This window comes from Sturnus vulgaris, chromosome 2 (assembly GCF_052056855.1).
Source record: "Sturnus vulgaris isolate bStuVul1 chromosome 2, bStuVul1.hap1, whole genome shotgun sequence".
Taxonomy (NCBI): Eukaryota; Metazoa; Chordata; class Aves; order Passeriformes; family Sturnidae; genus Sturnus; species Sturnus vulgaris.
Window position 1 is genome coordinate 34,357,223 of NC_142244.1, and position 16,276 is coordinate 34,373,498.

A 16,276-nucleotide genomic window follows, 5' to 3' on the forward strand; every position below is an offset into this window, starting at 1 on the left:
CTCAGAAACTTTCCAACTCGTTATCTAAGCTCTTCTCTGGAGTCTGTTGACACATTGCCCAAAGGCCCCAAGAGTCCTTCTCCTCAGGGGCCAAAACAGTTCTTCTGAGAAATGGGCACCTATGCACCAACACCTCTTTTTCGATTGGGTACCACTATCCCTCTGTGCCAGTGGCTCTGAAGGAATTTGGGCTTATGCTAAGATGATGAGGAGTACCTCAGGCCTGGTGGTATATAGGGTCCCTGTTTATTCTCCCCTGACCTCCCCAGGTGCAGTTCAATGAGAAGAATCTTGGACAGGAAAAAAAATATGCTTTCACCAGTCCATTCCATCTGTGATTTTCATTGCAAACCAATATCCAAAGATGGGTGTCAGGTAGATAATTGTGGCTATGTGGAGAGACAATAAGAGAAAAACAGCCACTCCCAGTCAGGTTTTTCTGCAGTTGTTCCTGGCATCTGGCTTTATCCTTACAACATTTGGTCATTCTTCCTAGAGGTGGGCAGGAACTTCCCATGAGATAACACTAAGAACTGATCAAAAAGCTCTTTTCCCTATCTCAGCTGGCTTCTCCAGAGATATGCTAGTCTGAAGTACTTTGTCTGACTGGACTGGAGATGCCTTCTGTACACAGCAAGCAAAAATCAAGGGAACTGCCACTCGCAAATTTTCACTCAGTACATGGGTGCTTCTGCTAATTTCCTCTGCTTCAACACAGATCACTGCCTCAGTATAGGGCAAAACAGTGCAAGGTAACATGCAAACCAGTAACACACTGAAACAGCAACAGGGCAGTGTAAAGCCCAAGCCCCAGCCCCACTAATTTCCCTGGGAGATGCAGAATTTGAAAGTCTCCTCCAGCTGGAGTGCAGGTGTGGGAGGAAAGGGCTCCTGCATGCCTCTTTTCCCATGCTCGTATGTATCTTTTATCATACAGGAAGCAGGAACCAGATCTGCCATACCTTTCTTATCTGCTCTGATGGCATGAAGAGCCACAGGCCAGGCAAGAAGGACCATGATGGCAATTGCCCCTATGTGGAGATAAGGAGCTGTGACCTGGCAAGGAGAGAAAAAGGATTTTAGCCAAAAGATGAACTGTGCAGACAGATGGCAACAATCGCCATCAGAGCTACAGCCCTTACACCTGGAAGGGCTCCCGCTGCAGATACCAGCAGTTAACCACTCCCCTTTGCCTGTGTTGGATCCACCAAATACCTCAGGACTCAGAGGAGAGCCATGTGCCCCTGGCCAGGCCAGGGAGGAGTGTGCCTCAGCCCAAGGAGTGCTCCTCAATTCTTTACTTTCTCCTAAACCAGCTGAAGGGGATACAGCTACCCTCCTCCATGAGGACATGATTGCCACTAGTGATATTCCATAATCTGTATGCATCTTCCAGTCTAACTCAATATAAACCATTCCAATCCAATCCCATCCAGATGAAAGCTATCTCCACACTACACCACACAGCAGTTAAATCATTAAACTGATGTCAACAAATCTGAGTGATAAAATGTGGTATTTACTAGCTGTGGTATGAAACTAACTAGTGTGGTATAACAGAAGCAGATATATTAGATAATATTGCTAGACAGATACAGTTAATAGATTTGATTTCTTTAATCCTAAAGATTAAACAAGATGATCATAAAACAAGAATCACTTCTATCCTTAGCATGAATTCATGGAGTTGGAAACCAAGCAGAAATATAGAATCTGAATGGTTGTTGGTCTAACACAATTTTCCTAAAACAAGGCAAATCTGAGCTGAAAACCAGTCCATCATCTTCTCATGTTCATCAGAGCCCTGTGGCAAATATTCCAGCTAGAGCTGACAGTTATTAAAGTATGTGCTAGGGAAAAAAACCAACTCTCCAGACCCAAGCCTTTCCTATTTCTTAGACTTGATTCTTGATTCTCTAAGCTGGAAGGGTTGAAGAAAGCAGCAGTCACTGGGAGATGTTACTGCATGTGACACTGTCTGCCCTGGACACTTGATACCAACATCTTCTGACCAGATGCAGGATTCAGGTGTGCCAGCAGAGGTGCCATCTGAGATAGATTTGCAGGGCTAATGGACATGACACAGTATCTACAAGTGATTCGTGTCCTTTGGGAACAGCAATGGGAGGCCATCTCAAAGGGCATGGACACCTGAAATAAAGAGCACCTATGTGGAACCCAAAGGCTCTGTGTCTCCCTCTCCTTGTCCACATCCCCTGGTGTGTGTCAGGGGGAGGAGAAGCTGGTGGTTTCTAATTACCTGTGCCAGTGCATAACCCAGTGGTTAGCAAACTGTAGAAGAGGAATGTGCAATTAACCACACCTTCAAACACCACACCTTCAATTCCTCTGCCAGTCCACTTGCACTGCTCTCCCAGCCTTCACAAGCACTAAGCCACATAGGGAAGAGCTAATAGACCCAAATAACATAGAATCATAGAACTGTAGAGTGGTTTGGATCCTGCAAAGCAGCTGTGTAGTCAAAGGCTACATGCTTCTTCCTTCCCAATACACGTGGGGAGCTGGATGCTCAGACACTGAACAGCACTGGACAGCTCTTGCCTCCACCTTCAGATCTGGTGAGAGTTGAGGAGGCCAGCAACCCTGAGCTTTGACCTCCTGCATCCAGCATTTTGTCCCACCCGACACCAGCGTTCTCCACCTGCTCCTCAAAAACCCAGTGCACTCGTGCCCTCAGGGGATTAAGCTCTTCTGAGTCACAAAAGACTGAAACTGTGCTGTACCAGCAGACTGGGATGAGGGAGAAAGTTCTTGCTCCAGCAAACCTACCAGCCTAAGAGGTCTGATATACCTGCCCTGGACAGCTGAAATTTAACAGTAGACCTACATTTTTGAGGAGGGAAAAAAAAGGGCTGTAACTTTCTATATCTTTCCAAACTGAGACGTGTTACATCACATAGCTTGAAACTCAACCTCTGGCCTTGGCTTCCTTTCCCCAACAGGAAATATTAAGTCATAATAAAAGTTTATTCAGAACATACCCTGCTAACAAAAAGCATGTGAAGAACATTCACCATATGGAATATCTTCTGCCAATTGTCACACAATACTTCTATAAACAAGCTGCTCTTTCAAGCAGACATCCTCTTACCTGGAATGAGAGGCGGACAGTTTTCCCGTGATCTCGCCAGAGGATAGATAATGCGAAGAGGGATGAGATAGAGAAGCCCAGGACGAGAAAAGTACCAATCTGGGGACACAAAGAAGACATAAATCATCTTCAGCATTTCTGCATAGGGTATGCCATCCATCTTAGTCATGGCTAATTTAAACAGCTTGAAAAATTGTTTTGGATGCATGAGATTGGCTGTGTCAGTTCAGAGACAGAGCAATCCAATGGAACTAGAACCAAACCCTCAGTGCTATCAGTATGGCAAGACTGATTTCAGGAGTTGGTACTCAACTAAGTCAGCTCTCAGGATTCTCCCTGTAATCAGTGGAGAAAGAGGAATCTCAGAGATGATCCATTCCTGCTTGCATTATGATGGAATATGGCTCCCTCTCTATTGATATAGATGGAGCCTCGGTGATCAGCTCACATTAAATCCCTAACCTGCAGATGGAATTCATCATTTCTAAACTGAGAAGTGACAAATTCCACCCAAAAGGGACAACAACACAACTTCCTTGTTCTATGAGCTGCCTTGTAACAGGCTTCAGCAATAACAAACCCTCTCATAATTAAGAGATGGGGGTTCACTTTTTAACCAAAAAGGTGAGGCAGTGTCTCAGTCAATTCTTCAGCTTCTTGTTCGGTTTGGTACTAGCACTGTGGTAATGGCAGACACTTCTTGGTGTATCATCTTTCTGCTGTCAACTAAAGGCAATTGCACCAAGGCCCTAACCATTCTTCAGGGGATCTTCTACAGATCAAAATTTTAATAATCTATCCCTAATCCCTTGCACAGAAGAATGCCTCTTTTTTATTATTATTCTTTTTAAATTTTTTTTGTTTGGTTTTTTTTTTTACAAATTGTTCTGCAACTTTCTGGTTCTTCTGGAACCCATTTTTTATAGCAAAGATCACTCAGCTTCCATTATTTAAATGAAGAAACACAGGATCAAGCACCTGCATGTTCAGCTATTCCCTCCCCCTGCAGCCTTTGCAATCACATTGCATCCCACCATAAACTGCATAGATGGAGAAGCATTTTTAAATGCCTCACATAGCCTCAAAAGTTACTTAAGGAAGATTATTCTAACCCATAATTTCACAGCAACAAGTCCCTGATAATTTGTTTTTGTGTCTTCAAAACTCCAAAAAGCATTTCCCAAATTCTAGAATAGAATTATAAACTATAGAACAGTTTGAGTTCAAAGAGACTTTAAAGATCATCTAGTTCCAGCCCCCCTGCCTTGGGCAGGGATGTCATGTACTAGATCAGATTTCTCGGGGCCCCATCCAACCTGGCCCCAGGGAACCATCCAAAGACCAAAAAGCATAAAGCACCAGGATGCCTTGGAAAAGCCATCTTTCTCTCCTGCAGAGAGAGCAGACACTTTTTTCACTGTTGCTGGGATCTGATCCAGAAAATCATGCAGCGCTTCTCATGAAATCTTTGCTTTTGACTTCATATTACCATATGTAGATGTGTCAAATATAGACATCTTCACCTGAATGAGTCACTGCAGGCACCTTTTAGAGTCAGCGGGGAAAAAATGTTCTTTGAGTGTGATTCATCTCATCTTAATTTAGAGGCCTATGACCAGCTGGATGAATTTCATCCTCAGAGGATTCATTTCCTTCCACTGAGTGCAAAAGGAGTTTGAGTAATCCGTTCAGGTGGAGATATCATTTTCATTGGTATCTCTATCTTGTAAGATTAACCTCTTCCCTCTCTTCCTTCTCTCCCATAGTCTAAGAGATTTTCTGTGCAAAGAAACACCACAGACTCAATTAAAAGCATAGATTAGAGTTACCAGAAAGCCCTGACTCTCCCCACCTTGTGACTCCAGTGCAGGTACAGCTGCTGACCTTCTGCAAGCAAACACATCGCAAGGACCTGGGAAATCAAGAAGAGATTGTATGCATCTTGGTGGAAGGAGGTGACGTGTGCCAGTGAAGCACTTCTGGAATTATTTTTTGCATTGGGAAGTTACTTTACACTAGGTCTTCCTGCACAATGTCAAAGTTTTCAGGACAGGTGTATGGAGATAAAAGTTTCATGCTAGAGTAAAAATGCTCTTGAAATGGCCAAACACATATCAAGACTGCCCTCCAGGATCAAAGACATTTTCCTGGGTAGCAGATAATTGAGCACTCCCTTACAATGACTTTTTGTGAGGAGAGACTCTGAAAGAGGAATGATGGTCAGGGTCAATTATTATTGTATAAACCAATACAGCATTAATCTTGACTACTTTCTATGCATTTATTGTGATTAGAGGCATATCGACCATGGGAGAGAAGTCAGGGAATTAAAAATGCCCCAGAGCAGCACAAAACTACAGAGCAGACAGGAAAAAAGGCAATTCTTCCACATAAACCACAGGGAATGTAAGAGACATCTCAGACTTGTCTCAGAGAAAAATGTCTTGGGGACTAAATTACTCCAGTTTTTGGTGGTTGGCACATGCCTTCCACCTGATGGCAAGCTGGAGCCCTTGGGGAGGGTTCCTGTGAAATATGCTGCAAACCTCAGCCAGGACAGAGGACAGCCCAAGGTGCCTTGAACACCAACAAGCCAAGAATGAGGCAAGTCAGGCCACGGTTCTCATGCACAGCTTCTTCACATAGTTCCAAACCTAGGAAACCAGCGAGTCTGGAGATGAATTTCACATGAAGAAGCACTTTGCTGCTGTGCAAATGCAGAGGTCTATGCTCAGGAGCCTAAATGCCTGGAGAAACTTCCCAACCACTGTAAAGGATCTTTTCACGACCAGTGTCACCAGGTATCAGGGCTTAGAGAAAAGTATCTTCTAGTAGACATCAGTGCTCCACTGAGGAGGATCATTTATGATGCAAGTCCCTCCAGACTATAGGATAGTGAGATTGTATGAAAAGAAGATTTATAGATTTGGGGAAAGAGGGTCTTCTCTCCTGAAACTCAACTGCAAATGAATGTAAGTTGTTTCCTATCCATCTACAAATACACTCTCTTTCCAGGATCATGCTGATTTGAAGCAAGATATAAGGCCAGGTTGGATGGGGCTTTGAGCAACTTGGTCTAGTGGTAAACATTCCTGTCTATGCCAGGGGAGTCAGAATTAGATAACTTTGAAGGTCCTTTACAACACAAACAATTTTATGATTCTATTACAAACTCAGCAGTAAATACAAGTGAATACACGTTGGCTTCCTTTAATAGAATAAATGCACCCAGTACATGATGAGTAACATGGGAGCAGCTGAGAGAGAACTGAAATACTGCTAAAGATCTTATATCAGCCCCATTTAAATGAGCTATTTCAGAGTGAAAAAATTCGAGCAAAAAGCCACTCTGCTCCTTTGCTGCCAGTGGCATTACACAAAGACCTGGTCCTTGTGTACAATACAGCCAAACATTCAGAACATTCTGAGCCAGAAGGCACCCACAAGGATCATCAAAGTCCATCTTCTGGCCCTGACCAGGAATCACACCATGTTCCTGAGAGCATAGTTCTTGAACTCAGGGCACTCAGACAGACTTGGTCCTGTGACTACATCCCTGGGGAGCCTGTTCCAGTCCCCAACAATCCTCTGGGTGTAAAACCTTCTCCTAAATTTTAACCTAAATCTCCACTGATGCAGTGTTATGGTATTCCCTTGTGTCTTCTCACTGGTCTATCTACTCCAAATTGCTTCCACATACTTTCTGGGATTGTCTAATATAAGTACAAAGGCATGAGGGCTTGGGTGACCATTATGTTTCTGGCTAATACTGCCAAGGTTAGAGTCAAGGTCCCTCTTGCCAATCCCATTGTCTTCCAGAATCTTACAGCCTCCAAATCTTGCATTCTTCTCTTCTTTAAAATTAGGTGTGGAAGTGTCTCTCCACCATCTACCTGCAGAGTGGTGATTAAGGGATGCTTCCCAGTGGCAAGAGAAATGGATTCACTGCAATGAGAATTTAATTTGTCTCCCTGTTTCTGAATGGCTGCATTGACCACAAGGCTGTGCTGCAAAGGGTGGACAGCAGATGCTTAACTCCACTACACTTCAGCATGGGAACAACCTTGTCATCATCTCAGTACTTCTGGTGAGGTGTGGGCAGGATCTGAACCTACACTACAAGGACATGCAGGCAGGCACTTAGACACTCGGCTCACCTGGATCATCTGCTCACTTAGATGTTCACAGCAGCTGGATTCAGCTCCTTATATTCATTCACTTTATGGCAAAAACTCAGAACTTGTCTGGTACCCCAGTCTCTTAGGGATGGAGTTTTGAAGTCACATTTTGGCTTTCAGTGTCAATGTACTATTTTGAGCCCTCTCCATCTATGAATGAAGAGGCCACAACGCATCTGAACCTCTTTGTACAGTCACAAGTCACCTCCTCACAACCCTTAGAAAAAAACGTGGTTGAACTGCAGAAAGGCAAATGTTATCTGTTGGGATTTAAAAGACTAAACAAGAAAAGATTTTTCTTCTCCACTGAGCATAAACAGTTCTGTAATTATACCCCTCAGTTTAACCTTTTAGCCCTAATGGAGATGAGAAAATTGTCTTGGCGAGTGATTGAACAATTAAATTAGATGAAATTGATGGTGTGAAAAAATGTCAATGATGCTTGTGGATGGAGAGCATCTTTGTCCAGACAGCTAGTGCTCTCTTGTGCAGAATTTTCTTCAGCCACTTGTGGCTGGTGGGAAGAAGTCTGTATGCTTCAGTGGGTCACAATAAGGTCGTGGAAGCAGGCTTGCAGGTTCCAGCTAGGTGACATCATTAAGAAAGAGGGTAAGGTGTTAACAAGCAAAATTAGACCAGCCACTGGTTGATATAAAATCTTTCTGCTCCAACAAGGGCATCAGGGTGTTCAGTTTTCTGATGTGATGTTCATGCAGAACGCCACCAGAAAACATCACCTAGGTAAAGGAACTCTCCATCCAACACTATTCAACCAGAACTTGGGATGTAATTCACCATGGCAGAAACCTATTTGGCCATCAGCTGCCTGAAATGCATCAGAGCAATCCACCTACCATATAGTACCCACAGTGAATGACTTATTTAGATGTGGAAGGGCTGAGGTACACTTACCAGCCCGTGAGGCTCCCAGTGTTTTGCTGGATGGTCCAACAAAGCCTTCAGTGAAAGGGAAGCTCTGCAAAGAGTAGTGGAGGGGTGGATTCCTGGTAGAGTCCTTCTCTGAAAGAGCCCTACTAGGATGAGCTTTGCCCAGCCATGGTTGTTACAATACCCTTCATGTTTTGAGATAGCAGGAGCACAAGTGATGGCAGTGATAACTTTCCTTTCTCTCCTTTCCCTCAAGACCTATTAATTAAGTAGCATCCTCATGCCCCCAGTACCCTCTGCTCAGCATGGCTGCATGCAGCAGTTTTGCTACAAAGGACATGATGGCATGGTGACGCAGTCAAGCAGGACAAGTGTCCTCAGAAACACCCAACAGCTTTGGTTGGGTCACTTTACAGCTTCATAAAAGCAAGAAGCAAATGGGCCTTCACTGCAGGGGCTGTTCCCAGAGCAGAGGAATCTCTGAAGTGTTTCTCCTGTTGTCTGATACCATCCACACTACTGGCATTCTTTCAGCTTTATCCATGCTCACCCTTCTGAGGAAGGCAAATGTTGTTAGCCTCGTTAGACAGAACTGAGAGGCTTGAGAGGAAGAGGAAGATGTAACTACATAACAAAGAGTGAGACCAGGACTGAACTAAAACTTGTAGGACATCAATTTCACCTCATATTTTCCATCTTCCTTTCTGGCTTTACTTTGCCCATCACCTGTCCTGATAGCTTGCAGTCATCACATTCATGGTGACAAAAACCTGAAAATGCTCTAAGAAAGTCCACTGCTTGGACACTGGCTGACATTTGGATCCAGACAGAGCATGACCAAGCTGACACATCAGCCCCAGGGGTCTTCAGGCTCCTTAAGCCCAGGAAATCCTGTAAAGCCAGTTTCTAGCATGGGCTATGGTGAGTCAGTCTGATCCTGAGATCACAGCCTGCTGAGGAACCATCTCAGATGTATCCATGTCATATGGGCATCTCTGGCAAAGCTCTGAGTTGCCCCAAGTAGTATTGTAACCACCAAACTACCCACACTATTCCATGGCCCCTGGGAAAGCCAGGTAGGCTTTGCTGAATAATAGTCCGTGAGCCCTGGAGCCACCATGGTGTTACAGAATCCTTGTAATTAATTATTGTTGTTTGCCCCTTTCAGAGTTCAGTCAGTCCACATCTCTTATGATGCTCTTGATCACTGTGGGCATGAACAAGCACCTGTCCTGTTTATCACTTTGTGGTTTTTATCACTAGCACTAGAATAAAAGTACCATTTATTTGTACTTCATCAGGAAAAAAGGACCCCAGAAACCAATTGTGTTAGGTACCTGCACAGATAAAGCCAAAAGAGGTTCCCTGTCATGAGCAATTTACAGACTGAATGCATGATGACACAACAGGGAATGGGTAAGAACAGCAGGAATGGATTATAAAACTGGTTGTCTTGGTCACAGAGGTGAGACAAAGCCATAACCTCACCTTCAGCACCTAGCATTTCCAAATGAAAGTCAGAGCAGGCTTGGGACTGATGGGGACTCCAGTGCCTGGAGTCAAAGTGAATTCTTGGCCTATAGCTCTGGATGAAGAAGATGGAAAAACAGGTACAAATCTGTCTTTATTGGAGAGCTTTCTTAAGAGGGAAAGATCAGAGGAAAAGGATGAGTAAGTAGAAATTTAAGGAAAATTCTGGAGTTGGTATGTTTCCTTAACTAAAGCAGACATCATATTAGAAAATTTCACAGGATTTGGAAAAGTGAAGATTTCAGGAACCTCTTTCAGCATAAACCTCAGCAGCGTTTTGTGACCACACTATATCCTCTACCTGGAGAAAATCCTCCAGCAAATCAGTTATTTAGGTGATAAAGTTCTGTTCTCCTTCCTCTAGTAAACCTTTTTATCCAGGATTAGAAGAATAACTCAGCTATGATGATGTATCACCACTGCTACATGACTCTGAGCCCAGTATTTCCCTGCTACCAAAGCAACAATTTTTAGTTCCCCCTAAATCTCAATCCAGCCACTGCTGGGTCAGCTTTCCTTGGGTTCAAGGAGGAATTGTACAGATTTATCAAAGGGGAATCATTGAAAGAAATCACAGAAATTATATTTGGATCAGAGACTCCTGAGCTGAAAGTGGTCATTTGCAGGTGGATACGGGGAGAAAGTACTGTAAACACTCATTGTGTTCCAGATCATCTCCCTACTTTCACTGTCCGAGGATCATGCAGAGCACTAGATTGAACTTTTGTCTGACACATTAAAGCCATCCCTATGTTTACCTTTCAGGACTACAAATCAAGGTCAGCTCACAAGGAGCACTACTTACCAGTAACAGAGAGATGTATGCAAACAAGACTGCAGCCACAATCAGGATAACAAGAGACCAGAGAAACCAGAAGCCCAGGTTCCCATAGTTATACCTAAAAATAAACCAATAAAATACTGTAAGAATGTTTTTGGTTAGCAGGTGGAATAGAGAGGACTAAGACTCCTGTTCCTTGAAATACTGTAATTTTCTAAGCAATGAAACAAAGAAAGGCGGGGGAATAGCCTATGCTGTAACATGCAAAAATGATTAAGAGCCTCCTTCCCTAAATCCCTGATTGCATTAACCATCAGACTAAAACACATTATTATACCTTTCCTTCTCATAATATTTGAGCAGCTTTAATTTAATTTTAGGGGCCAGATTTGCATAACTGCTGCCTACATACTACAGAAGGAAAAGATGTGCATAAATCCCTGATGATTATTTCTTACTTTTGAATCTGGGAACATGGAATTCTCTTTCAGTAAGATAGCTGCTGCAATGCCTCTGATTCCAGCTACTACACTTCTTCATGTGGAATGGGGGAGAAAGGGAAGGGGGAAAAGAAGGAGTCAGAGAAGGAAAGAGTTATTTGGTCTCTTCCATTCACAATTTTTGTGACGATGATTCTCCCCTTTCTCCTAAATTCACACTTACACCTAAAAATTTTGTGCGGGCAAAGGCAGAGTCTCAGCACCTCCAGAGTCACTGGACATTCAGTTTGGATGCTGTAACCAAGAGTTTAAGGTGCCAAATATTTGCTTCATGACTAAAGTGCCCTGTAGCACCACAACTGCTCCAGAAGGTGCTCATCCCTTCCCAGTTATCGTAGTGACCCGCCAAAGGGGTGGGAGTGGAGGAAAAGATGTTACTTACCAGTCAAAGTTATTGTAGTCATTTTTACCTTCACCCCACGTGTATAGAAAGACCAGGGAAAAGCAGAAAGCTGCAACGAGCAATGGGAAAAACATACATTCCCGCTGGAGAGGAAGGACAAGCAGTCAGAGCTATGGCCAGCCCAGAGAAATCAAAACACATGGCAGGTACTTTTAGGCTGTCTCTAAAAATATGTAGCTTGGTGTTGGAATTCTAACTGAAGTAAATGTGCAGAGGAATTCCCATCCTGTCCCTTGTAACCAGGAAAATGTCCTCAAAAGCATACTCTGCACTACTTGTTGTCAGGGAAAACTCATGACTTCCCAAATGAATGGAATTTTAACCACCTCACATGAGAGGAAATTGCACTGTAGAGCAACCTTCTCTGCAATTCTTACTGCTCATCCAACCTTCATGTTACTTCTTTAATTTGATTCCATGGCTTTGAGATATTTCACTGGCCAGGAGAGGTTGGTGTGAAGTCCACATTTATTAGCTGTGTGGTGGCACAGACAAATTGAGCCTGCCACAGATGCAGCAATTCATCAAGCACTTAGAGCAAAATCTAAGAGCCCCAAAAAAAATATTGGGCTGGGATTCCACGACACCAACCCCCTGTCTGCTTAGACTGCCCTGCCCCAGTACAGAAATCCAAGTGTGTGCTGACTTTGAGCTCCCTCACCATGCTGCAGCAGCATTTCCCAGGCTCGGTCCTCTCGCGCTGGTAGCGCTTCCAGCGGCAGCTGTAGAAACCAGCCAGGCAGGAGATGAAGGGCTGGTGCTCGTACCTCTGCAGCAAGCTCCGACGGACCACCTTCAGCTTCCCAAACTTGAGCCTCTTGAGGCTGGTGGAACTGGCCTCCATCTGAGTGGCTTTATCTCATCTTCCTCCTGAAACAACGCAAGTTTTACAGGGATACCGTTGGGTAAGTTTTCCATATTTGAAAAAGGAAAGTTTTCCCAAGCAGATGCAGGAGCTAACGCTGAGGACATCCCACCTAATTTATATATACCAAAGTGAGATGGCCATCTGAGAAGGATGGTCACTGCAAATCCTCTTAGTAGTCAGTGGGGCTCCTGGCTGGAACTGAGGCACTCTGAATCACCTTTGATACTACCTCTGCCTTCTTTTGGCTACACAGGGAGTTCTGGGAAATGAATTCATTAACTTAAGCACATTTCAAATTATGTCATATGAACCTGAATCTAGGATTAGCTATGGGAATTATTCAGCATCACTGTGACCTGTTTAAAACATGCTATCAGTTTAACTAGCTTATGCAGAAAAGGCACTAACCCCCCCAGGTGCACAGCTCTCTTATCCTGGCAAACTGCAGCACTGATCCCTTAAGAAATAATTATTACCTGGCTGAAACAACTTTACTTGGAACAGATTTTCAAGTGTAGAAAGACCAGCTGCAAAGATGTACATGTGGGAGATCTATTCATAATCATAATTAAAAACAAAGAACTTGGTGGTAAATTGCAACCAGTGTAGTTATAGTGAAGCAAATAGCACAGGGACTACTGCTAGTTGAAGAGTGGTTTACCCAGCAGGGCATTACCAAGACTTCAAGGAAAGATTTAGGAAAATAGTTTTGTGGGGGCATGTAAAGAGATGTTTTTCTATTGCTTTACAAGTGCCATCACATCCTTGAGTCCACACCAACCATGTTCAAATCCTGGATTATCTGCTGCAAAATCCCATTTTAGGACTCAAGATTTCCCTGACTTTTCAGATGTAATAACTTAAGAGGAAGAATAAACAGTTTGCTGCACTCTACACGTGGATAAAACGCACATATAAATGGTTTGTGTTTGGAATAACTTAGATCTCAGTGTGATTTTGGAGAAATCAGTGCATAAGTCCTTGCAGACTGACACATCCAAATAACTGACCAGTTTGCAGAAAGCACAAATAAACCAGAGACATCAGACACAAGTTAAAACATACCCTTTCTAAATGCTCCAGCTTATTAGCAGCTGGACTACAAGGAAAGAGGATGGACAAAAAGGGGGTTCTGTTTGGACCAGTACTAATTATGCAGCACTAAGAATGTCATGCCCTGAATGCCTTCCTGAGACAGATGTGTCTGTCCATCCAGGACAGTCATAGGGAACTGGAATACAAACTTGGATGTGGAGGGGTCAAGTCATCCCTAGAAGCTCAGCAGTACCAGATCCTGGCACCAGCAAGTCACCCCTAGTAAAAAATTGATGCCAATCTCATGTGGCAAGATGGTGATCCTGCTCTAGAATTCCCAGAGCACAGCTGGGGGGATGTGGTGCAGATGACAGCTGATCCAGCTGGTTTCATCAGCTGGCCTGAAGTACACCTGGCATAAACCCAGCAATTACCAAGTTACAACAGCCAAGCTTCTGAATACATTTGAACCTTCAGAGCTCTTACCAGAAGGTTGTCACATGCCATGGGATTGCAATATTTGTTTCTTCCTACAAGGATCTCCAAAATATGAGTTCCAGTATCATCAAGGCACAGTGTCCATTCTTGCTCAGCCCTTCTCCATCAGCAATAAAAATTCAGAACGCTGGACCAAACTCATTAGTTTTGCTGTCAAAGGGCCATGAGATTTGTTAATCACATTCCCAGGTGTGGGTACAAGGCTCACACATCAATATTTGTCTGTGAGCACACAGGATTTGACAGGAAAACAGATTATGGAGATCCTGAAACACTGCCCACATCATCTGTCTAGCTACAGCAGCATGCCAGGTGTCAAACCTAGGTGTTAGTTTACCCCTCATAAAATTGTCAGTGATGGAGACCCCACCATCTCTCAAGACAAGCTGAACAAGTCCTAGCTCACTTTATAATTAAAAGTTGGAGGCTTTATTTCCAATGTCTTGTCCCCTGTAATACAGTTAAGGACATTATTTCATGCCTTATTGTGGATATAGTAAACAGCTTAAACTCTTCCTCTGTTAGGTATTACATGTATTCACATATAGATATCTCCTCCTAAACCTTCTCTGGCCTCAACTATCCCGGCTTTTCTAGTCTTTCCTTGTATAGAGTACACAGTCACCTGCTGTTTGGGATTTCTGTGGCATTTCCCATGGGTTTTGGCACACAATAGCCACAGTCTGTCCAGGTTACACCTGTTCACCCATAGCACAGGCTACTCAATACCTGCAGCATCCAGTTTCTCTCATGTATCAAACATCATCTGGCCTTGAACTTCTGAATGCTTAAATAATTCACCCTGAACTCACCCCCAGCAGAAAGGGAAAGGTGTTTTCAGCTTCATCACACAATGACAGAATTGTTTGCATTGGAAGGAATCTTAAAAATCATTCCACTAGACCAGGTTTCTCAGAGTCCCATCCAATCTGGCCTCGAACTCTTCCAGGGATGTGGCATCCAAAACTTCTCTGGGCAATATCAGAGCTTCATCTATGCATCAGAGTACTTATAACACCACTATAATTAAGAATTTCATGACCCCCACCTTAGTCTTTCCAATCAAGTCACCTCTCCAGGCCCATGAGTTATTGGGAAAGGGACACTTCATTGCAGAAGCAGCTGGGGAACAAGGGAGAGACAAACACAGCCTGCTGTCCACAACCTGCTCCACCAGCCTCTGGTTCTCCCAAGAACATCAGGCTGGCCAAAGACGAGCCTTTCTCTCTGGCATCCCCTGAATCCCCACTGACCCTGTTGTCCAGGCAGTATCACTATGGCAATAACACCTTTCTGTATCAAGAGACTCAAAAAACTTAACTTGTCCCCTGCTTTGGGCTCTAGCTTCTGCTGGCATCCATCTGTCCCTCTTTTCCTATCCTCTCCCTTTTTCTTTCCAGAGACCTTTTCCCCCCTCTCCCAGCCCCCAACAGACAGAGCTATTTGACTCAGCTGCTCCTTTGAAGCCTGCAAAGGGCCAAAGAATCCTACAAAAGCGATAAACTTGGACTGAAATTTTATCTTGTCAAGTACAGAGGACAGATGTTCTTTAGCATATCTCCACTCAAGTAAATGGAGATATAAATGGTGACCCTATTGCACCTTCCAGTAACTAAAGGGATTACTATTGAGATGGAGAGGGACTTTTGACAAGGGCATGGAGTAACAGTATAAGAAGGAATGGCTTCAGACTGAAAGGAGGTAGATTGAGATTAGATCTTAGGAAGAAATATTGGTGCACTCTTGTCCAAAGCAGAAACTATCCTGTCAATCCACAGGCCATGATTTGATCCAAGGCTTCTTCTCCCTCTGGACATACAGGGCTCACCTAGTAAATGGGAGCCTTTGAGCAGCTCTGCCTCACAGCTTCAGGGACTGCTGGGTTTCTGCTGAGGAATGAAGCACAAGGAATGCTCAAGGCACTCGACTAAAGGTGATGCTTGCGTGGAGATGCAAAGCAAAGAATTGACAGGGAGAGGGAAGACCAAGGACAACTCACCAAATTTGAGGCTGCTTCACTCTGAAGGCAGTGACTCCTAAGAAGAGCCCATGTCCCTCTACAAGATTCATGTATTGCAAGATTCATGTATTGCACTGTGCTGTTGCTGGTATCAGCAAAAAGTCCAGTGGCAACTCCTAGGACAAGTCCAGGAGTAATCCCTCTTAGATGTTCCAGGTCCCACATGAGAGTGAGGAAAACAGACACAAGGACAGTCAGAAGGGTGCTTCTCAGTTAAAATGTACTCATATTCTTCAGGCACTCCATTGTCATCTTTATACGTGCCCTTCCAAACAGGCATCTCTCCTCCCCTTTTACCTCTGCGTATTTTCCCTGGTTTCTGCCCTCAGATTCATCTCCATGTTCTCAAGTAATTGTGTACCATTTAATATAAGTTCCCTCCTTATCACTCAGCCACCCTTCCTGCTCTCCATGACCCTCTGTCCATAGTTTCATCCTTTGTAGTTTCATCCTTTGTGGTTTC

The 16,276-nt window shown here is 43.9% G+C and overlaps 1 protein-coding gene across 3 annotated transcripts in view; it reads right to left on the reverse strand.

The window, feature by feature from the left end:
* Positions 1-16,276, reverse strand: part of GDPD4 (glycerophosphodiester phosphodiesterase domain containing 4) — a 37,654-nt gene that overhangs the window by 10,599 nt on the left and 10,779 nt on the right. For 2 of the 3 annotated variants that reach the window (XM_014887383.2, XM_088159220.1), the window contains exons 2-7: positions 12,054-12,262; positions 11,372-11,475; positions 10,514-10,607; positions 4,965-5,024; positions 3,113-3,211; positions 963-1,056 (exon numbers count right to left, since the gene is read on the reverse strand). In XM_014887383.2, coding sequence (XP_014742869.1) covers positions 963-1,056; positions 3,113-3,211; positions 4,965-5,024; positions 10,514-10,607; positions 11,372-11,475; positions 12,054-12,236 — 634 coding nt within the window. In that variant the 5' untranslated portion in view covers positions 12,237-12,262. The remainder of the gene's footprint in view (positions 1-962; positions 1,057-3,112; positions 3,212-4,964; positions 5,025-10,513; positions 10,608-11,371; positions 11,476-12,053; positions 12,263-16,276) is intronic. The other variant, XM_014887384.2, reaches the window with a different exon arrangement.